This window comes from Eulemur rufifrons, chromosome 6 (assembly GCF_041146395.1).
Source record: "Eulemur rufifrons isolate Redbay chromosome 6, OSU_ERuf_1, whole genome shotgun sequence".
NCBI classification, from domain to species: Eukaryota; Metazoa; Chordata; class Mammalia; order Primates; family Lemuridae; genus Eulemur; species Eulemur rufifrons.
This window is the reverse complement of record NC_090988.1, coordinates 101,698,276-101,722,779: the sequence shown is the minus strand read 5'-3', so window position 1 is coordinate 101,722,779 and position 24,504 is coordinate 101,698,276. Positions and strand designations below refer to the sequence as shown.

The 24,504-nt window shown below is 37.5% G+C and overlaps 1 protein-coding gene across 1 annotated transcript in view; it reads left to right on the top strand.

Moving 5' to 3' along the window:
• TOP6BL (TOP6B like initiator of meiotic double strand breaks) overlaps nucleotides 1–24,504 on the top strand; it is a 66,568-nt gene that overhangs the window by 4,585 nt on the left and 37,479 nt on the right. The window contains exons 2-5 of the mRNA XM_069470348.1: nucleotides 17,394–17,503; nucleotides 21,799–21,882; nucleotides 23,332–23,387; nucleotides 23,728–23,799. Coding sequence (XP_069326449.1) covers nucleotides 17,468–17,503; nucleotides 21,799–21,882; nucleotides 23,332–23,387; nucleotides 23,728–23,799 — 248 coding nt within the window. The 5' untranslated portion in view covers nucleotides 17,394–17,467. The remainder of the gene's footprint in view (nucleotides 1–17,393; nucleotides 17,504–21,798; nucleotides 21,883–23,331; nucleotides 23,388–23,727; nucleotides 23,800–24,504) is intronic.

Genomic DNA, 24,504 nt, shown 5'->3' with positions numbered 1-24,504 from the left:
TTAATTCTGTCTTTATAATGTAGAATTATTTAATAAATTAATTTAAGCATAGCTTTATATTTTTCCCTTAATGATTCCCTATTTATTATTATTAGAATAAAGCATATTGTATCAGATTTGAGGGCTTACATCCACTAAAGTAATCCCCTCTACTTTGAAAAATGATGCCCACTAAGATAAATTCTTATGAGTTTAACAATTTTCATAACTTTTTATTAATATGTATACTACTGTTCTGCATTGTGTACTTATCCACTTATATATAATTCCATTTATATATCCATTTATATATGCAAGTATTAATTTATGTAGAACTACTTCTATCATAAATATTTAGTGAAATGTGATTGTATCAATTTGTCCTATTTGCTCAGGTCTAGAAGCTACTTCCTGTCATGTCCTTATTCAAGTGAGGAAAAAAAGAAAAAAGAGAGTGATGAGATGGGGGACTATGAAAAAAGCCACGTTTATAGATCTCTATTTTGCTGTTTTTTTCTGTCTCTCCTTTTTACATTATTTTTATTTTTTTTATCTTTTTGAAATATCTCCTCATTGCTATGTTTATTGACATAATTTAACTCTTTAGTAAAATTTGGCCAGTTATTTTTTTAAAATATTGAAGTGTCAAAAAGTTTATAGCCTTTTTTATTTTTTCTCTTCAAATGACTACATGAGAACACCAGTCCTTATAAGCAGGAAAGAGACTGCTTGCTGTTAATGTATGGTTATGTGGTTATGATAGTTCAGTTTTTGCCTCTTCTCTGTTTTTCTTTCCCCCCCCCCAAGGTTAGTTTTGTCCTCTTTGTTAATTTGTTGGCAAAGGAAATGGGGTGTGGTGCTTTTTGTGGGTTAGAGAGATTGACAAATCCAGGCTTGTTCAGTATTAACTGAGAAACTCACAATGGTGAACTCTTGAATGTCTGACTTAATCGAGTTTGTTTTTTTCAAAACTATGATTCTTGTATTCAAAAAATAAAAATCTGTTATAATTTTATATCTTACAAAATAAACAACTCTAAGGCTCAGAACTTATCTAACACTTCCCGCCTCCAGCTCATTTTGTAGACATGATCTCATTCATTCTTGAGAGGTAGGTCAGACATAAGTATTATCACCTTTTCTGTTTCAGAAGTGAAGAAACTGAGAGTTACCTCAGCCTCATATACTAAGTTCAGAAGTAAGGGAAGAGTTTGTGGACTCATAGGTCACTGTTTATCCATTAAACCCTGTGAGACCATGCTTAATTCTTAAGCTTTTGATACATTCTAAACAGTTTCTTTGCTGCCAAATTTGCCTAATACTTGGCAAGATTTTATAAAGGTTAATTGGAGATCAAGAGAAGCTGAAACAAATGGATTTCTCCCTTCTTTTACTTCCTTAGTATTTCTTTACTCTTTTCCCTGTTATATTTATCTAATTGCACTTCACTATTGAAAACATGTTCAAGATTTGATGTGACAGGCGGGACGCGGTGGCTCACGCCTGTAATCCTAGCACTCTGAGAGGCTGAGGCGGGTGGATCATTTGAGCTCAGGAGTTCGAGACCAGCCTGAGCAAGAGTGAGACCCCGTCTCTACTAAAAATAGACAGAAATGATCTGGACAGCTAAAAATATATATCAAAAAATTAGCCAGGCATGGTGGCTCATGCCTGTAGTCCCAGCTACTCGGGAGGCTGAGGCAGGAGGATTGCTGAGCCCAGGAGTTTGAGGTTGCTGTGAGCCAGGCTGATGCCACGGCACTCTAGCCTGGGCAACAGACTGACACACTGTCTCAAAAAAAAAAAAAAAAGATTTGATGTGACAGGGAACAGGATGGAAAGGACAGAAGTGGTTTATACCCAACCCTGACATATTCCTTTTTCTTTTAAACCTGGATAGGTAAAAGAGGAAGAAAAGGACAACTCTTACTAGAGATCCTGGGAGTTGGTTCATACCCTGGCTAAGTAGTATATAACTGCTTTTATTCAGCTATCAGTGGGAGGTAGCTTGCCTTCTACCTGCTTTGGCTTAAATCCTTGAACTGTAGTTACTCCTTATTGAGTAAGCAGCTGGGCACTTACTGCTCTAACTCTGGCCTTTTGGGTTACCACATACTTTTTATCTTATGTGGGAATAGTAGGAGTTGGCTGCCTGGAGTGGTGAATTTGGCTGGTATGGGAAGAGGGGACATTGTGTTTTTTCCTGACTAGACTTTATAGTTAGCCATTTAATATCTTCTGAAAAGTGGTCAGATGATATCATATATGAAAATTAATTCAAAATGGACCAAAGACCTAAATCTAAGAGCTAACACTAAAAAAACTCTTAGAAGAAAACATAGGTGTAAATTTTCATGACCTTGGATTAGGCAGTGTTTTCTTAGATATGACATTTAAAGCACAGGCAACCAAAGGAAAAATAGATAAATTGGGCTTAATCAATATTGAAAACTCTTGTGCTTCAAAAGACACTATCAAGACAGTGAAAAGATCAATTATACCTCAGAAATCTGGAAAAAAATAAAAGTGTCTAGTTCCAAGCCTTAACAAAAAAGAAGAAAGTGAAAAGATAACCCACAGATTAGAGTCTAGAATCCAGAGTACATAAAGAACATTTACAACTTAACAGTAAAAGGACAAAAGGATCTGAATAGATATTTGTTATGGACTGAATGTTTGTGTCCTTCCAAAATTCATATGTTGAAGCCCTAACCCCAATGTGATGGTATTTGGAGATGGAGCCTTTGGGAGGTAAATATTGATAGTATTAGATTAGGTCATGATGGTTAGGTCTTCATGTTGGGATCAGTGGCCTTATTGGAAGAGGAAGAGGGAGAATCTCTCTCCCTGCTGCCCCTCTCCACCTTGCACCCACAGAGGAAAGGCCATGTGAGGACACAGTGAGAAGGCAGCCATCAGAAAGTCAGGAAAAGAGTCTTCCTCAGGAACCAAATCAACCAGCACCTTGATCTTGGACTTCCCAGCCTTCAGAACTGAGAGAAATAAATTTTTAAGTCCCCTATTCTGTGGTCTTTTGTTATGGCAGCCTGAGTGGACCAAGACAACATTTATCCAAAGGCAATATACAAATGGCCAATAAGCCCTTAAAAAGGTAAATTCTCAGCATTATTAGTCATTAGGGAAATGCAAGTCAAAACCGTAATGAGATAACCCTTTACACCCACTAGTATGGCTATAATTAAAAAAAAAAAAACAGAAAATAAGTATTGGCAAAGATATAGAGAAATTGGAGCCCTTATACATTGTTGGTAGGAATGTAAAAGTGGTGCAACCACTTTGGAAAACAGTTTGTTGGAAGTTCCTCAAAAAGCTAAATATAGAGTTTAATGACCCAGCAATGTTCACAGAAAAGCTTGTATGCAAATATTTATGGCAGCATTATTCATAATAGCCAAAAAGTGGAAATAACACAAATGTTCATCAATTGATGGACAAATGTGCTATATCTATACAATGGAATATTCATCCATAAAAAGGAATGTAGTACTGATATGGCTATGACGTGGATGAACCTTGAAAACATGCTAAATGAAGGAAGCCAGGCATGAAAGGCCACATATTATATGAAATATCCAAAATAGGAAAATCCATAGAGACATATCCAAGATAGATTAGTGGGAGGAGGAAGGAATGGGGAGTTATTAGTAAATGAATATGAGTTTTTTTTGGGGGGTGATAAAAATATTCTGAAATTAGATAATGGTGATGGTTGCATAACCTTGTGAATATACTAAAATCCACAGAATTATACACCTAAAATGGTAAATTTTATATCTGATATCTGATATCTGAATTGTATCTCAGTTTTTTTTAAAAAGTGGTAGTCATATGAAATTAAAGTTTCTTTTTTTCTTTTTTTTTTTTTTGAGGCAGAGTCCCACTCTATCACCCTGACTAGAGTGCCGTGGCATCAGCCTAGCTCACAGCAACCTCAAACTCCTGGATTCAAGCAATCCTTCTGCCTCAGCCTCCCAAGTAGCTGGGACTACAGGCATGCACCACCATGCCCGGCTAATTTTTTCTATATATTTTTAGTTGTCCAGCTAATTTCCTTCTATTTTTTAATAGAGACGGGGGTCTCACTCTTGCTCAGGCTAGTCTCGAACACCTGAGCTCAAATGATCCACCCACCTCAGCCTCCCAGAGTGCCAGGACTCCAGGCGTGAGCCACTGTGCCCAGCCTGAAATTGAAGTTTCTTGAACTCCCATCTTCCCCTTTACTTCTCTCTTCTCTACATGGACACCCCTTCTGGCCCTCCTACCCATCATTGGCCATTTAGTACAGAGTAATCCCCTGCTGCCTTGACTTCCTTCCTTTTTCCTTTCCTACTTTCTTCCCTCCCTGCCTCCGTTCCTTCCTCCCTTCTTCTGTTTAAGAGATGGAATCACACTCTGTCATCCAGGCTGCAGTGGCAGCAACTTTGAACTCCTAGGCTTAAATGATCCTTCCACCTCTGCCCCCAAGTAGCTAGGACTTCGACAGGCACACGCCACCATACCTAGCTAATTTTTGATATTTTTTTGTAGAGACAGGGTTCTCACTGTGTTGCCCAGGCTGATCTTGAACTCCTGAGCCTTGGCTTTTGAAAGTTCTGGGATTACAGGCATGAGCCACTGCGTGTGGCCTTACCTTGACTTTCTGCCTTTCCTTTCTTACCAGTCTTTAAGCTTGGATAATCCTCATTATTTGCTTTTCCATTCTTATTTCCAAACTACCCAGTGTTGCTAGTACAAATCATAAAACTGAGTGTTGGGTGCACTACAGATTTAAGCAGAATTTTTAACTTTATTGGGGTTGTTCAGTAATCATTCCTTTGTTAATCTTGTTTATCCTTTTATCCTATTCCCATAGTATATGTTCTGAATTACCTTACACTCATCTAAACAAATGCCTTTGTCTTCTATTTTACTGAGAAGGTTGAGGTTGTCCAAGTGATATTTCTTCCAATTCCCATTTAGGGAATTTAAATTTGAAATATTCAGTTATAATCAAGACCTGTCTCTTATTAGCTCTGTGGCCTTAGACAAACCACAGTCTCATGACAACTATTTCTGTCATCTCTGAAATATCTTTTAAGAAGTTTGATTATATGGCTAACCTAATTTGTAATAATTTTACTTTTATCATTTTATGAAGTGCTTCTGATTATGTAGGTACAAAGTATTTATAAAAAACTTAGCTACAAAAAGGTCACAAACTCATCTTCAAAAATGTCTATAGTCAGCAGTAAGTTGTAGGGTAAACAGTGAGGACATCTGGGTTACAGTCCTGACTCTGACATTAACCATTTGGTGTGATTTTGCTTATCTTTTTCTGAATCTTAGTTTTCTGATTTATAAAATAACAAACATTGGTCTCTCGTACAGGTAGCTTTAATGTTAAAATGTGAAAACAATTTGAAACAGTATAAAGCTGCATTTATTTTTTGACAAAGTATAATCATATATAATTATGGGTTATAAAGTGACATTATGGTATATGTATACAGTATGGAATGATTAAATCAAGACAATTAACATTTAAATATTTATTTTTCCTGTCTAACTGCAACTTTGTGTCCTTTGACCAACTTCTCCCCATTCTTTCCAGCCCCCCAGCCTCTGGTAACTACCTAGATTCTACTTTCTGCTTCTATAAGTTCAATTGTTTTAGATTCTATGTATAAGTGAGAACACGTGGTATTTGTCTTTTTGTCCCTGGCTTATTTTACTTAGCATAATGTCCTCCAGGTTCATCCATGTTGTTGCAAAAGACAGGATTTCCTTTTTCTTTAAGGTTGAATAGTATTCCATTGTGTATATATACCACATTTTCTTTACCATTTATCCATTGATGGACACTTAAGTTGTTTCTATAACTTGATTATTGTAAATAATGCTGCATTGAACACAGGAGTGTCAATATCTCTTTGATGTACTAATTTCAAGTCCTTAGGATTTATACCTGGAAGCTGGATTGCTAGATCATTAGGTAATTCTATTTTTTAAGGGTTTTGGGGAACCTCCATACAGTTTTCCATAAGGGCAGTACTAATTTATGTTCCCACCTACAGTGTACAAGAGTTCCCTTTTCTCCACATTGTCATCACCAGCATTTGTTATCTTTTGTCTTTTTTTCTTTTCTTTTCTTTTTTTTTTTTTGAGACAGAGTCTTACTCTGTTGCCTGGGCTAGAGTGCCGTGGTGTCAGCCTCGCTCACAGCAACCTCAAACTCCTGGGCTCAAGCCATCCTCCTGCCTCAGCCTTCTAAGTAGCTGGTACTACAGGCATGTGCCACCATGCCTGGCTAATTTTTCTCTATATATTTTTAGCTATCCAAATCATTTCTTTCTATTTTTAGTAGAGACAGGGGTCTCGCTCTTGCTCAGGCTGATCTTGAACTCCTGAGCTCAAACAATCCGCCCGCCTCAGCCTCCCAGAGTGCTAGGATTACAGGCGTGAGGCACTGCACCCGGCCAATGTTAACTGGCTTTTTAAGTTCTCACAAAAGCAATTTGATATTCTTGTTAAGTCAATGTCTCGGGGTGGGGGGGGGGCGGAACGAGGGCCTGGCTCTTCCTTTTCTGCTATCTTGCTGAAATTATTTCTATTTAGATCTTTTTTTAAAAAATTTATTTTATTTATTTCATTTTATTTTATTTTTTGAGACAGGGTCTTGCTCTGACATGCAGGCTATAGTGCAGTGGCTTGATCATAGCTCACTGCAGCCTTGAACTCCTGGGCTCAAGCGATTTTCCTACCTTAGCCTCCTGAGTAGCTGGGACTACAGGTGCATGCCACCATGCCCTGCTAATTTTTAAGATTTTTTGTAGAGATGGGGTCTTCCATGTTGCCCTGGCTGGTCTCAAACTCCTGGCCTCAAGTAATCCTCCCACCTTGGCCTCCCAGAGTGCTGGGATTACAAGTGTGAGCCACTGCACCCAGCCGTATTTTTATTTAAAAAAATATTTTTAGAAATGGGGTTTCACTGTGTTGACCAGCCTAGACTCGAAATCCTGGGCTGAGAGCCATCTTCCAGATTCAGCCTCCCTAGTAGCTGGGACTATAGGCACATGTCACCACATCTAGTCTTGATCTTCCTCTTCTTCTTCTTCTTCTTTTTTATTTTTTAGTTTTTTGAGACAGGGTTTCACTCTGTCACCCAGGCTGGAGTGCAGTGGCACAATCATAGCTCACTGCAGCCTTGAACTCCTGAGCTCAAGTGATTCTCATACCTCGGCCTCCCGAGTAGCTAGGACTACAAGTACACACAACCTTGCCCAACTAATTTTTTAAATTTTTTATAGAGATGGGGTCTTGCTGTTTTGCCCAGGCTGATCTTGAACTCCTGGCCCCAAGCAATCCTGCCTCAGCCCTCCAAAAGCTGCAGGTGTGAGCAGGTGTGATTGCAGGTGTGAGCCACTTCACCTAGTGCCAGACCTTTTATGTTAACACTTTTTTGTTATATTTATTCCCAGAGTTTTAAAGTTTTTATTGCTACTATGAATGGTATTCATTTTTTCAACTTTACTGAATTTTGAACCCTTATTAATTTTGATAGTTTATCTGTAGATTCTCTTGGATCCTCTATATGGGTAACCAAAGCGTCTCTAAATTATGACAACTTCATCTTTTCCTTTTCAATCCTTATATGGCTTCTTTTCCTTGTCATATTGTATTGGATAAAATAGTACTATTATTGGGTAGAATAGCAGGGGTAATATTAGGCAGCTGTGTCTTCCCTTCTTTCAATGTGATTACTTAAAAGTCTATCATTAAGTATGATATTTTACATAGTTTTTTAGTACCTGCTTCTTGTTAAGTTTAGTACCTGCTTCTTGTTAAGTTTTTAATCCTAATATCCTAGCAGTATTTGTTATGAATGTTTTATTTTCTAAAATGCTTTTTAAAATATCTTTTGAGAGTATGATATTTAAAAAAATCTTTACCTTATTAATATGCTGAGTTATGTTGACAGACTTTCTGATGAAACATCCTTGTGTTTGTATCACAGTTTGGTCATGATATAATTTTTACATATCCTAGATTTAATTTTTGCCTCTATGGTCCTAGTGAGATTGGTACATATTGTTCTTGTCCTGTTTTGGTATCAAGATTATACTAACTTTATAAAATGAGTTGGATAAGTTTATTTGCTTTTGTTCTCTGGAACTTTTTGTATCTGTTCTTTAAAGATTTGGTAAAGCTAACCTGTATAAAAAGTAAGTTTGAACCTGTTGTTTTGGGGTAGGGGAGGTGGAGGAGGAAATATTTTTGATTACCAACTTGTTTTCTTTAATGATGTTTGGTTTAAGTTCTCTGTTTTTCCCAGAGTCAGTGAGTCAATTTTGGTGTGTATGTGTGCATGTATATACACACACAAATACACATTTCTTATATACATATATTTTCTTTTGTATGTTTGGTGTATATAAGAAAAATATATGTAAGAAATATATAAGAAAATATATATTAGAAATATATATGTAAGGAAAAATATATTTCTAATACACATATTAGAAATTGTCCTAAATTTACTCTGTTTCATTCATCTCTTTATTCATTCATACATATTTATTAGCACTTGCTGTGTATCTGCTGTGTTAGGCATTTCTTCTTAATTTTCAAATTAATCGGTGTAAAGTTATTTATGGTATACTCTTATGACTTGAAAATATTTGCATTCCTCATGACCAGTCTGGGCAATATCGCAAGACCTCATCTCTACAAAAAAAACAAAAACTAGCTGGGTGTGGTGGCACATGCCTGGAGTCCTAGCTACTCGGGAAGCTGAGGGAGGAAGATAGCTTGAGCCCAGGAGTTCAAGGCTACAATGAGCTATGATTGTGTCACGGCACTCCAGCCTGGGTGACAGAGCGACATCCTGTTTCTAAAAAAAAAAAAAAAAAAAAATTGCACTCATATTTCTTTTGAGTTTCTTTTGTCATTTTTGTGCCTTCTCTTTTGCTTGGTGGCGGTGATGATGATGATACTACTACTAACAGACATTTCATTTTAACGCAAAAAGGTTAAATAACTTGTTAAAAGTCAGAAATCTTGGCCAGGTGTTGTGGCTCATTCCTCTAATGATCCCAGCACTTTAGGAGGCTGAGGTGAGAGGATTGCTTGAGGCCAGGAGTTTAAGACCAGCCTGGGCAACATAATGAGACTCCAATCTTTATTTTATTATTTTTTAAAAAGTCACAAATCTAAGAGGTGGTTGAGTGGGATATATGAACACACTGGCCCCAGAAGCTATGTTTTAATCACCATTCCATAGTATTTTGGTTTATTCTAAAGTATACTCTTTTGCTAGAGATTTGCCTATTTTATTCGCTGTTAGATAACCAGTTCTCTATTTATGCTCAATAAATGTACAGGTATTCTCATACTACAAGTTGCATAAATCTATAGAATTATACCTAGTATCCTGTGTCACATTCGGTGGTCAGATTGTTGAAGTTATCTAAAGAGGCAGATGCTTGGAAAGATCAACATTTTTCTCCCTCCATTCTATGTCCCTTTTGTTTGGGACCCAGTGGTAGTATGAGGCTCAGGTGCATATGCCTTTGTTGGAGACCTAAGTGACCACACCTTTGATGACTGACTTCTTGGCTGGGTCAGCTCTATGAATATGCAGCCATGGCCATTAATCCTTCTGCCTTTTATGGGACTGAATGAAGATTTGATACAACATTTTTGAAAGGTAGCTGATCCTCCATTAAAATGTCCTGCTTTCTCTTTCTTTTTCTAAAGCATGTCTAGGGTTGTTATAATATGGAAATAATTATCCAATTTAACTAATGAAATCAAGCCACAGAGCCAACCAAAGAGCTTTCATCTTTTGTCTTTTTTTTTTTTTTTTTTTTTTGTTGAGACAGAGTCTCACTTTGTTGCCCAGGCTAGAGTGAGTGCCGTGGCGTCAGCTTAGCTCACAGCAACCTCGCAACCTCAGACTCCTGGGCTTAAGCAATCCTACTGCCTCAGCCTCCCGAGTAGCTGGGACTACAGGCATGCGCCACTATGCCCGGCTAATTTTTTCTATATATGTTTTTAGTTGTCCATATAATTTCTTTCTATTTTTAGTAGAGACGGGGTCTCGCTCTTGCTCAGGCTGGTCTCGAACTCCTGACCTTGAGCAATCCACCCGCCTCGGCCTCCCAGAGTGCTAGGATTACAGGCGTGAGCCACCGCGCCCGGCCCATCTTTTGTCTTAATTAGCTTCCTTCTTAGAAATGCATTAGTTTTGCTGCTTTGTTTACTGATACGTTACTTGCAGGCATCATTATGAGGCTATGCTAAAGGACGGGAGTCAGGCCAAGCAATACCAAATAGTTAATTGGCTTGTTGAGTTGCTTGAAAAAACAAAACAAAAAAACCCCCAAAATATAACTTTGCCACCATCAGAGAAATTACCTTCAAATGGCACTTTGATATAGGGATAGCTCATTTGGAAAATTGGGAAACAGAGAAAAGGAAAAAAATTCTTACACAATAAATGTTGATATTTTACTATATTCTTTTCTGACTCCCTCCCATATTTTAAATATAGTTATAATTGCAATATGTATACAATGTTGTCCCATTTCTTTTTCACTTAACATATTATAACCATTTGTCATGTTATGACATAGTCTTCTAGTCATTATTTTAATGGCTAAATTGTCTATTAAGACATATCATAAAGTAACCATTTTTTCTATTAATAGATACTTAGGTTTATTCTCCCCTCCATTATTATAAAAAGTAGTAGAGTTTAGTGGTTAGGAGCTCATCCTATGTGTCCTTAAGCAAGTTATTTGATCTTTTTAAAGTACCTACCTCATAAAGTAGTTTTGAGAATTAAATGAGGTAATATATATATAATGCATGTAGCACAGTGGTTTTCTGAGTACACAGTTCTCAGTAAGTGCTACCTATTGTTAATGTCACTGGAATGAATATCTTAATGCATATAGCTTTATACTTAATTGAAACATTTAGGACTAATTTTCTGAAGTAGAATTAACTTGATCAAAGTCTATGTACATTTTTTTTTATTTGTTTTTTTTTTTCTGTTTGTTAAGATCTTTTCTATTTGGGGAAAGTGGTGCTGGGAACTAAAATTTTTGAGGTTGTAAGAAAACTTCACTTTCCCAAAATTTACAAATCATTGTGTTCTTTGAGTACCCACTGCTTCTGACAAAGCTTTAAAAAATTAAATTTGCTCAGACATTTTGTTACCAGGTGATTTTCAGTTTGGCAATAATTTTCTCAGAACACAATTCTGAAGTTTTTTTAAAATGAGGATATGAGAAATTTATTCAAAAGACAAAAGATGGTGAATTGAAAACTAATGACAGATTTTTTTATTGTGGTAAAATATACATAACATAAAATTTACTACTTTAACCATTTTTAGCTGTACAGTGGCATTAAGTACATTTGTTAGGTTTTAATCTGAAAACTATCAGTTCTTGGCACACTCATGGCCAAAGAATGACTCTTGTCTCTACAAAAAAATTGAAAATAAAACATTTTTTTCATCAAATTTTGGAGAATTTTTTCATGATTTCATATTTTCCTGCCCTGTTCTCATTTTATTTTCCTTTAGGCACTCCCATTACACATATTTTAGATTGGTTAATATTTTCCTACAGGTCCCTAAAACTTTATTTTTCATCAGTCTTTTTTCTATGTTCTTCAGATTGGATTTTTGTTATTTGTCTTCAGTGATTTCATTGACTCTTTTGTCATCTCTGCTGTGAAACCTATCTAGTGAATTCTTCATTTCAATTATTGAAATTTTAAGTTATAGAATTTTCATTTGGTTTTCTTTTTATAGTGTTCGTTTCTCTGCTGATAATTCCTATCAGTTCACTCATTAAGACCATCTTTTAATTTTAAATCTTTGAACATATTTATAATAGATGTGCTTTTAAGTCTTTCATAATGTAACATCTTTACCATATCAGGTTCTGTTTCTATTGATTGCCTTTTTTTTCTTTACTGTGGGTTGCATTTTCCTGTTTTTTTGCATGTCTAGTAAATTTTTATTTTATACTGGGCAATATGATCATATTCTGTATTCTGTTATCTACCTCTGAAGAGTATTAATTTTTGTTCTAGCAGGAATTTCTAGCCGACTAATCATCTTGACCTTATGTAGGTTTGTTTTTATATATTTTAAAGGGTAGATCTGTGGAAACCCAAGGCATTTTTCTGACTTGATAACACTTAACCTCCAAACTCTATTGCCTCTGTGGATTTTGTCAAGGCATGGCCTTACACTTTTTCGGGGTGGGTCTAGAGAAATGATTTTTATCACTAAAGCATGATCTGTGTGGCACCTCAGCTGGACACCAGCAGCTTTAACAAGGTCTCCCCATTCTGGCTAGGCCTGAAGGCCAACATTTCCCATTACTGCTTGACCACTAGTATTCCATTCCTTTTTCAACCCCATAGCTCCTGCTCTTTGGGAAATCTTATTGTAGTCTCACTCTGTGCGTGTATATCCCACCCCTTGGCCCGAGGACTCATGGGGAACTCCCACATAGACTTTGGTGCCCTCCTTTCTACAGCTTCCTCCTTTCCGGTGCCCTGCCCTGCAGATTCCAGGTACTTTCACAACCCCAAACTCTATTCCCTGCCTCCTCAGCTTAGTGGGACCACTGTACTTTGCGTGGGTTCCACATCCCTGCTCTGTGGACAGGAAAATTCCCCTAGGCAGACATTCAGGGCAATCATAGAGCTCACCTCATGAGTTTCCCTTCTCTCAAGGATCATAGTCTTGTGCTATCTGTTTTCTAGTGCCTAAAAACAATTATCTCATTTATTTTATCCAGTTTTAAGTAGTTTTTGGTGGAAGGGCCCATTTGGTATCAGTTATTTCATTATTTTTGGAAGAAGCAGCCCCAATTGCTGTGTGTTCACAATGTTACGTGATTGAAAATTTTCTATCTACTTTAACAGTTGAAGAGCTATGTGAAAAGGTAGTCTGATATTGATGATGATCTCTCATTTTTTTCCTCCTTATCCCCATGCTATCTCAGCAAAAATGTAAACTCATGCTTAAATTGTCATGTTGAGTCCTTAGTGGTTCTTTCAGTGAGGGTTTGTGGATGGTAAACATCTTAAGTCTCTCATTTTTAAATGGTGGTTTGGCTCTCTCAAAAGTCCATATTCAAAGTTACTTTTCTTCAGATCTTTGCAGATAGTACTAGATTATCTTCTGGTGTTTAGCATTGCTGATGAGAAGTCTAACTCATGGGGTTTTGGGGGCTAATTTAAATTTTTTGGGTAGCTTTTAGGGTTTTCTCATCCTTTTCATTGTGGGTTTTATTGTGGTGTGTTTAACTGTGTGGCTTTTTTAGTTTTCTTTCTTTTTTTTTTTTTTTGAGTCAGGGTCTCACTCTGTTGCCCGGGCTAGAGTGCCGTGGCATCAGCCTAGCTCACAGAAACCTCAAACTCCTGGGCTCAAGCGATCCTCCTGCCTCAGCCTCCCCAGTAGCTGGGACTACAGGCATGTGCCACCATGCCCGGCTAATTTTTTCTATATATATATTTTTAGTTGTTTGGATAATTTCTTTCTTTTTTTTTTTTTTTTTTAGTAGAGACAGGGTCTCGCTGTTGCTCAGGCTGGTCTCGAACTCCTGAGCTCAAACGATCCTCCCGCCTCGGCCTCCCAGAGTGCTAGGATTACAGGCGTGAGCCACCGCGCCCGGCCCTAGTTTTCTCTTTTGTCTTGTTTTTAGAAATTTATCCTGCTTCACACTCAGTAAACTGTTCAAATAGTATTTATATCTGTCTTTGTTTTATGATAATTCTCAGTTATTATTTCTTCTGGATCTATTTTTTTTTTAAGACTAGTCAGGTCTTCTGCATCTATTTTTAATGTCTTTCATCTTTTCTTCTTTTACTTGATGTAAAATTCACATACCTGGCTGGGCATGGTGGCTCACGCCTACAATCCTAGCACTCTGGGAGGCCAAGGTGGGAGGATCGCTTGAGGTCAGGAGTTCGAGACCAGCCTGAGCAAAAGTGAGACCCGCATCTCTACTAAAAATGTAAAAAAATTAGCCAAGCCTGGTGGTGCGTGCCTGTAGTCCCAGCTACTCAGGAGGCTGAGGCAAAAGGATCACCTGAGCCCAGGAGTTTGAGGTTGCTGTGAGCTAGGCTGACGCCATGGCACTCTGGTCAGGGCAATGGAGTGAGACTCTCTCTGTCTCAAAATAAATAAATAAATAAATAAATAAAAAAGAAAGAAAGAAAAATTAGCTGGGCGTGGTCTCAAGAAAAATAAAAAATTCACATACCCTAAACACAACCACTTTAAAGTGGTTTTTAAACAAATCAGTGGTTTTTAGTATATTTACAAGGTTGTATAAGTATCATCACCGTCTAATCCCTGTATATTTTCTTTTTTTTTTTTTTTTTTTTGAGACAGAGTCTCACTCTGTTGCCCAGGCTAGAGTGAGTGCCGTGGCGTTAGCCTAGCTCACAGCAACCTCAAACTCCTGAGCTCAAGCGATCCTCCTGTCTCAGCCTTCCGAGTAGCTGGGACTACAGGCATGCACCACCATGCCCGGCTAATTTTTTCTATATATATATTTTTAGCTGTCCATATAATTTCTTTCTATTTTTAGTAGAGATGGGGTCTCGCTCTTGCTCAGGCTGGTCTCGAACTCCTGAGCTCAAACGATCCGCCCACCTCGGCCTCCCAGAGTGCTAGGATTACAGGCGTGAGCCACCGCGCCCGGCCCCCTGTATATTTTCATTACCTGAAAAAGAAACTCTGTACTCATTAGCAGTCACTCTGCTTACCCTCATTCCCTATGTCTTGGCAAACACTAATCTACCTTCTGTCTCTAGATTTGCTTACTTTGGACATCTCATATAAATGGAATCATACAATATGTGGCATTTTGTGTCTGGCTTCTTTAAACATGACGTTTCAAGGTTTATTCGTGTTGTAGCCTGTAACAGTACTTCATTTCTTTTTATGGATGAATAATATTTCACATTTTGTTAAGCCATTCATCATTTCAGAGACATTTGGGTTGTTTCCATTTTTAGCTATTGTGGATTACGTTGCTATGAACATTCATGTAATAACTTTTAAATTTGCTCTTTTACTATATCCAATCTAACCATCCATAGAGTTTTAATTTCAAACACTGTATCTTTAACTTCCAAGATTTCTAATAGAGTTTTCCCCATTATTTTCAGTTTAATTTATGTCAGTGTATTTATTTTACATGGCTTAGTTTTTTCTCTTTGAAGGTATAAAATACAGATACTTACTTTAAAATCTCAGATTATTGTGTTAACTCTATTTCCTCAGGCTTAAATGCTGTTGGTTGATATTTGTCATAGTTTCCATGGTATTGATCTTCATTGCTTGGTAATTTTTAGTTAAGAGCTAATTGTCCATGATCTATTTAACCTGAGCACATCTTGTGTTGACAGCTGTCCAGTAGGAGGCTCTCTGAGTTGCTGAGCCCTAGCCTTGCATGGTGTATAGCTCAGATTAAACTTTGCATGAGTGATAAAGCACAAAGCTCCTGCATCTTAATAGACTGGCTAGTCCTGACTCCTGTCACGACTTATATGAAATGACTCTGAGGCCCTCATCCCGCATCAGTGAGACAGCTTCCCTTGGTTCTAACCAACATTCAGGAAGGCAGATGGCACATCTCTGGCCTTTGTTCATGTTTTGGTACCTTGCCTAGACTTCCTACACGTGGTCTGTGTGGCTCTTGCTCTTAAACCTGTAAGTGTTGCAATATTAGCTCTATGTTTTTTCCCAGTTCAGGCCCCAAATATTGTATATCTTTAGTTCATTGTGGATTCTCTCTCATGCTCTGTGTTTGTTGTTGTTCTTTTAGAAGATGGGGAAAGAAGACTATCTTTCCATTTCTTGTCTATAAAGATTTCTGTTTCTCTTTTTCTCACCATGACTGTATATTTGTTAATATTTATATATATTCTATCATTTTACATATTTGAATAGGAAGATGAAATTTCAGCATGTGCTCAATTTATCTTGAAATGAAAAGCTTTTATTTAGTTCTGTTGCTTCACCTTTTTACATTTAACTTGAGTCAGTCCATCTGGATTTTCTTTTTTTGGTATGTAGAGTGAGACAATTGAAATTGATTTTCCCCCAAATAATTATGTGATTTATTTTAATTTATCATTAAGATTTCTGAAGAATTCAAAGTTATTTACAAACCTTTTCTCATGTACCCATGTTTATCTGCTTTCTATGCTGTCTTACTATCAAAGAGAAGTAGGATTTAGGAACAATTTTTCCTTATTTCACAGAAAGGTAAATGAATCACACAAAAGGAGTTCACCTTAGGTCAGAAAGTCAATCAGCGGTAAAGCTGAAGATTGACGCAAGGCATCCTGTTTCAGTGTCAAGTTCATTAAACTTCAGTGTAGCATAACCTTGCTGACATATTATTCATGGCTGTGTGACTGAATTAAATTTGAAAAACAAACTAATGGCAAGAAAAATATTACTCATTAATATTGATAGCTAGAACTTGACTTGGGAAAGTCCATGCTTTTTTAAGGTTGTTAAAGCATTAGTAGAATGCCTTTGCTGATATTTTAAGATATATTTTTATCATTATTAGATTTTTAAAGTTGAATTCTTATATAATATCAGCATCGACAACCTCATTTACAAAGTAAAACTTGCAGATACTGAGATACCTATCTTTGTTCCTATTTAGTTTTCCATTATTATACTAATATAGAGGAGAAATAAGGGATTGCATTTTATAAAGTGGGAGATTGGATTTTTTTCCTTTGTTATATGAGTGCCAAGGTTTAGAGAAGAAGAAAGATGGTGCATACTTTGATGTTCTCTTTGTTGTTGATGATTCAGGACTCACTGATGCTTTGTAGAAAGATAGTTCTGAGTCAGCACATGTAAATACACCAAGTGGTTAATTCACAAATTAAATTGGCAAGAGTTTGGTTTGCTTTATTAAAGACTACCTCATTAAAGAACATACTATATTAAGTACATGCTTGAGAAAGTCATTCTTGAATTTTTCTGTTTTCAGCTCTAAATTAGTTCGCTTACTAGATTTGTGTTTATTAAATAATGAATTGATTTATTTAAAAATACAACATCATCAGAACTATTAGTTCTGAAGATTTCTGGTATTGGACATGACCTTGTGGAAATTAACTGAAAATACAAATTGATTTAGCAAATGTGAAAAATTGAAAAGATGAGATTAAATGTCTTAAACTCATAAAGTAATTCTAAATGTTCAATTTGCTGATGCATAGCCATTTCCAGTCAGATTTTAAATTTTGCAGATAATCTTTTCATCAGGGAAAAGCCTTCTTGGCTTATCAGTTCTGGTGCTTATCCAAACTGCTTGTTCTACCTTGTTGCTGTTCTTCTCACACAGAAATACAGTCTATACTGCCTGGATTCTCTGCAAAGCTGAGTTGGACTTCGGAGGACAGCAGCTATTCCCAAGACATGTCGGTGGTAACACCTTTCCAGATGATTTTTGAGGCAGGTTTTGTTGTGATTCTCTAAATTACTGATGATTTTACTCTTGTTTTTCTACAAATCTAATAACAGGAAAGAAAAGCCTAGGTCCATCAAGTTCCAAAGTTGAAATGAAATAAGGCTTTGGTTCCTAAATTTGCCTGTGCAGACATTAGATCACCTGGGAGTTTCCAAAATACTGGTGTCTGTGTCCCACTCAAAGAGGTTGTGATTTAATTGATCTGGGGTGATTTAATTGCTTGGAGCTGCCATAACAAAATGCCACCAACTAGGTGGCTTAAACAACAGAGATTTATTTTCTCACAGTTCTGGAGGCTAGAAGTCCAAGATCAAGATGCTAACAGGGGCCGGGCGTGGTGGCTCACGCCTGTAATCCTAGCACTCTGGGAGGCCGAGGCGGGTGGATCGCTCGAGGTCAGGAGTTCGAGACCAGCCTGAGCAAGAGCGAGACCCCGTCTCTACTAAAAATAGAAAGACATTATATGGACAACTAAAAATCTATATAGAAAAAATTAGCCGGGCATAGTGGCACATGCCTGTAGTCCCAGCTACTCGGGAGGCTGAGGCAGTAGGATCGCTTAAGCCGAGGAGTCTGAGGTTGCTGTGAGCTAAGCTGACGCCACGGCACTCACTCTAGCCTGGGCAACAAAGTGAGACTCTGTCTCAACAAAAAAAAAAAAAAAAAAAAAAAAAAGATGCTAACAGGGTTGGTTTCTGGTGAGGCCTCTCTTCCTGGATTGCAGACTGCCACCTTGTTGCTGTATCCTTATGTGGCCTTCTCTGTCTCTCTCTCTCTCTCTCTCTCTCTGTGTGTGTGTAAAGAGAGATCTCTGGTGTCTCTTTTTATAAGGACACCAGTCTTATGGATTAGGGCCCCACCTATATGACCACATTTAACCTTAATTACCTCCTAAGGCCCTATCTCCAAATTCAGTCACATTGGGGGTTAGAGCTTCAACCCCCAAATATGAAGTTTGAAGAACACAATTCAGTCCATAGCAGGTGTGGCCTAGGCTTTGGAATATTTTTAAAATCCCAGGTGATTCCTACTGTGCAGACACGTTTGGGAATGACCAAAACAAACCCTTATTTCAATTAGATTCTCCTGATAAAGAAAGTAAAAATCGATTCCCAGTGCAGATCATATTTGGATATGTTTTTATTAGGTTGGTTTAGAAATCTCTTTATTGATTTAATTGTAGTCCAGATGTATGAGATTGACAATTCATTCTCCATTCCCTTTTAAAATTCTCTGATCCCCTATCTTTTCTTCAGTGGAGTTGGTAGAGACATAACAGATAAGAGCATTCTCCCAGGAAGCATTTGGGAAGCCTTTCTCCATGTCTGAATAATTTTGTCTCCTTCTGAAAGGAATGGGTACAGTGTCAGGACAACAGATATCCCTGGCTGTGCCTTATCTCTTTAGGAGAACACAGGGTAAATAATTGGGACCAATTAATGGTTAGTCAGCTCTGAAACTATTAATGTCAAGTAGCAATAAAAAGGTGATTCCAGTGAACCAAGGAAAGCAATTCTAAGAAATGAGGTTATGTGTTTTAGCCCATCTGAACAAACAGTAATTTGTATACTTAACATTTATATATATTATTTAAGCCTCTTGACAACTTTATAGGACAAGGATTATCATCCCATTTAATAGAGATGAAAACTGAGATTCAGAGAACTTGACTGACTTTCCCAATGTCATACAAAAGTTAAGTGGCAGAATTAGAACTTGAACCAAGGCCGGGTGTGGTGGCTCACACCTGTAATCCCAGCACCTTGGGAGGCCCAGGTGGGAGGATCACTTTAAGCCAGGAGTTTGAGACCATGTCTCTACAAAAAAATTTTAAAAATTAACCAGGCATGGTGGTGTGTGCCTGTAGTCCTAGCTACGAGAGAGGCTGAGCCCAGGAGTTTAAGGTTGCAGTGAGCTATGATGAAGCCACTGTACTCCAGCCTGGGTGTATCAGAATATGTATATATGTAGATATATATTTGAATAAAGATAATTAGAAGAGAAAAAGAGGGAATTGCAAAAGATTTCATCATGTATGCCTCAGTTAGAAGGGTTGAGTATTAAGGTCCATAGCAAAGACTATTTAATGGAGACATGCATGAAAAAGTAGCCATCACTTCTTGGGTGAGAGTACCTATTTCATGGAACTTCAGGAAACTCATGAAGAAAGATCAGAGTAAAATCTACAATGTCAAAACTACCTTTGGGGACAAATTTAAAAGTAATTCAGACTGGAGCTGAGAAGAATAACTCTATCTTAACTCTACCATCCTCCCAAGCAGTTGGGACTACAGGCATGGGCCACCATGCCGGGCTAATTTTTCTATTTCTTTAGTAGAGACGGGATCTAGCTCATGCTCAGACTTGTCTTGAACTCCTGGCCTCAAGTAAACCTCCTGCTTTGGCCTCCCAAAGTGCTATGATTACAGGTGTGAGACACTGCACCTGGCCTGTTTAACCCTTTTGAGACTCATTTTTTTTCATATATAAAATGTGGGGTTTTTGTGGAGGTTAAATGAGGTAATATAAATAAGATTCTTTAGCACCATTCCTGGGAGAGAGGAAGCCCTCATTAGATGGCAAGTCTTACATTTGTAGGGAAATGTCATAGTATATTGGAAAGAGTGTGAGCAATTGGTATTAGAAAGACTTAAGGTCACTCAACAAACAATAACTTTAAAGAAAAGACGTAGGGTCAAATGCAATCTCTACCACTGAACAGCTGGGTGACCTTAGGCAAGTTGCTTAACTTCTCTGAATCTTTTTTTTAAATCTGAAAAAAATGGATGGAAATACCTACCTTACAGGATTGTTGTGAGCACATGCATAATGCTTGTCACAATAGTAGGCATTCAGTAAGTGGTATCTATTATCGTTACCATGTATAATATATACTTTCTAATATAACGATCCCTAAAAAAATTTTGTGAGGTAGAAAGGGTAGGTTTTATCCCTGTTTTGCAGATGAGGAAATGAGGTCCAGAGCAGTGAAGTGATTTCCTTTTCATAGTTACATAAGTAATTTTTTACAGAACTAGTACTAGATTACAGGTCTTCTGACTTTTGAGCTTTTTGCTCTACAGCTTTTCCTTATAAATAAATGTTTGGATGAATGGATGGATGTCAAAAATAGGTTCCTTTTACTGTCTGCTCCTTTAACTCCACTCAGATTCTTTTTTTTTTTCTTTTTTTTAATTTAAGGCAGGATCTCACTTTGTTGCCCCAGCTAGAGTGCAGTGGCATCATCATAGCTCACTGCAACCTCAAACTCTTGGGCTTAAGAGATCCTCCTGCCTCAGCCACCCAAGTAGCTGGGACTAGAGATACGCACCACCAAAACTCGGCTAATTTTTTTTGTATTTTTTGTAGAGACAAGGTCCTGTCATTGCCCAGGCTGGTCTTGAACTCCTGGCTTCAAGTGATCCTTCTGGCTCAGCCACCCAAAGTATTAGGATTACAGGAATGAGCCACGACGTCTGGCCTCCACTCAGATTCTTTTTTTTTTTTTTTTCCTTTCTTTCTTTTTTATTTTTTTCCTTTCTTTTTTTTTCTTTCTTTTTTTCTTTCTTTTTTTCCTTCCTTTCTTTTTTTTTTTTTTTTTTCCTTTCTTTCTTTTTTTTTTTTTTTTTTTGAGACAGAGTCTCACTCTGTTGCCCGGGCTGGAGTGCTGTGGCGTCAGCCTGGCTCGCAGCAACCTCAAACTCCTGAGCTCAAGCAATCCTCCTGCCTCAGCCTCCCAAGTAGCTGGGATTACAAGCATGCACACCATGCCCGGCTAATTTTTTGTATATATGTGTGAGATATATATATATATATATATATATATATATTTTTTTTTTTTTTTTAGTTGTCTAGCTAATTTCTTTCTATTTTTTTAGTAGAGATGGGGTCTTGCTCTTACTCAGGCTGGTCCACTCAGATTCTTAATACAGATTGTTCCAAAGCACATTAGGATGGTAGTATTAAGATAGAGTTATTCTTCTCAGCTCCAGTCTGAATTACTTTTAAATTTGTCTCCAAAGGTAGTTTTGACATTGTGGGTTTTACTCCTGATCTTTCTTCATGAGTCTCCTGAAGTTTCAAGAAATAGGTACTCTGACCCAAGAAGTGATGACTGTTTAAATTCCTTTTTGTGTATAATCTCATTCCCAAACATATTTCCTCTTGGATGTCCAAAAGCTTTCTGAGGTATAGTTACTTTTATGGGAAGAAATACCATAATTTGATTCACTTGTTCTCTTGAATTTGGTGGGGTTTTTTGTTTGTTGTGTTTTTACAGATTGATGAAAATCCCAGAACTTTAATGACGGATTGTCTGGTTATAAAGCATTTTTTACGCAAAATCACCATGGTGCACCCTAAGGTAAGCTGTTCTTTTGCATAATAATGCTTGTCTTGTTTAAGTCATATGTTTTCAAGAGACCTCTACTCTGTAGGATATGACTGGTTCTCTTTCCGTGAAGATGATTAAAACTTTTAATATTGAATTGATTTGCTTTCTGTGTCCTTAAGACAATCTTAATGTTGGTTGTGTGACACAGCTGAGAAGCCTCTGGACATAGGGCTTTCTTTTGGATTCTTATTTTCACTTTCTTACTGTTTTATTGTATCATTCTAGATACCTCATTTCCCTCCTCTGTGCTTCATTTTTCTTTTAAACCTGGACAATAAACCTTGCTGATCATTTCCTTTTCTAAAGTGACTTTAAGAACAAGTTAGGAAATTTTTTTGTTTTTTTTAGAGTTAAGAGTTTTGCTCTATTGCCCAGACTGGAGTACAGTGGCTTGATCACAGCTCACTGCAACCTCCAGCTCTCAGGCTCCAGTGAACCTCCTGGCTCAGCCTCCTAAGTAGCTAGAACTATAGGTATATGTCACCATGCCCAGCTAATTTTTAAATTTTCTGTAGAGAAAAGGGCTTCATTATGTTGCCCAGGCTGGTCTCGAGCTCCCAGCCTCAATTAGTCCCCGTGCCTCGGCCTCTGGGATTACAGGTGTGAGCCACTGTTCCTGGCCCAAATAAGAAAATTTTGATAAAATATTTTAAACATTGGAGAGCTAAATTTTTAATAATTATCATAGTAAGATATGTTTGTAAATATGAACACAGTTAAGTATGTCATATGATGTCCTCCTTTTCTTATGCTATCTTCCTATTTTATTCATCGTCAGCAAGGTTTAATTGCTTATTGTTTGCCAGTTACTATTCTACATGCTCTCAACACACTCATTCAGTTAACCCTCACAACCCCCTTGTGAAATAGGTTTTATCATCATCTCCATTTTTTTTTTTTTTTTTTTTTCAGAGACAGGGTCTCACTCTGTCACCCAGCCTGGAGTGCAGTAGCCCGAACATTGCTCACTGCAACTTCAGATTTCTGAGCTCAAGTGATCCTCCTGCTTCAGCTTCCCAAGTAGCTGGGACTGTAGGCACATGCCACCATGCCCAGTTAATGTTTTAAATTTTTTTAGAGACAGAGTCTTGTTATGTTGCTTCTCTTGAACTCCTGGCCTCAAGGGATCCTCTTGCCTCAGCCTCTCACATAGCTGGGATTACAGGTGGGAGCCACCATGCCTGGCTTGGTGATAGATATGTTAATTGGCTTGATTTAATCACTCCATATTGGATACGTATATCAGAACATCACATTGTACCCCAGGAATATATATAACTACAATCTGTCAATTAAAAATAGTATTAATTTTTAAAAATTTTTAAGAGAATACTTTTTTCCTTTAGGGATTGAGTATAGAAGTTTTTAATCTCTATTCTGGCTCATGTTAAATATCTTACCTCATTTACTGTTTTGCAGGTCAGATTTAATTTCAGTCTAAAGGTAAATGGAATCCTCTCCAAAGAGATCTTTGGGTAAGTACAGGGCTTAAGATGATGCTATGGCTCTGCAGTTTTTCTCAGCCATTATTGTCCTATTTCCAGTAGGTTCACAGTTTGATTTCTTGATCCAAAATCACCTTGAAACTAATTTTCTGATTTTCTTATTCTGTATTAAATTTGAATAAGCAAAATTTCATGTCTTTCTCTTTCACTAGAGAGGGCGAACTTAAAAATTGCCATTTTCCCCTCGGTTAATTAGTTACTGAATTCCAGTAATCTCAGGGGTGGTAGTAGTCATGGGCCAAAATTTGTATCAAGCAGAGATTGATTTTAAAATCTTTGAGAAATAGCTTAGCTTTTCTTTGCTTTACAGGCTAGAGAATGAACCCACTTTGAACCTGTTGAATGGAATTGCTCTTGTCGTAAACTCTCAGCATTATGTGAGGTGAAGGCGAAAAGCGTTGTTTTCCTTCTCCCTGCTTGACTCTCCTGTTATGAATATGAATGTGGGTAGAAATTGGAAATGGTCTCACTTGCCATTTCTAAGTGCCACATGTCAGCTTCTCTTTAAGAAAAGTGGATGCTTGGCCGGGCGCGGTGGCTCACGCCTGTAATCCTAGCACTCTGAGAGGCCGAGGTGGGCGGATCGTTTGAGCTCAGGAGTTCGAGACCAGCCTGAGCAAGAGCGAGACCCCACCTCTACTAAAAATAGAAAGAAATTATATGGACAGCTAAAAATATATATAGAAAAAATTAGCCGGGCATGGTGGCGCATGCCTGTAGTCCCAGCTACTCGGAAGGCTGAGACAGGAGGATCGCTTGAGCTCAGGAGTTTGAGGTTGCTGTGAGCTAGGCTGATGCCACGGCACTCACTCTAGCCTGGGCAACAGAGTGAGACTCTGTCTCAAAAAAAAAAAAAAGAAAAGTGGATGCTTGAGCCAGGAGTTTGAGGTTACAGGGAGCTATGGTAATGCCACTGCACTCTAGCCTGGGCAACAGGAAAGAAAAAGAAAAGTGGAAGTAAAACTTTTAAGTTATTTATGTTGAAAACTGTTAATATTCTTGGCTCCTTGAATATATTCTACTTGATCTGAAGACATGTTCCTTTTCCTTTCCATTCCTTATTTTCTTCTGTAAATGAAATGAAACA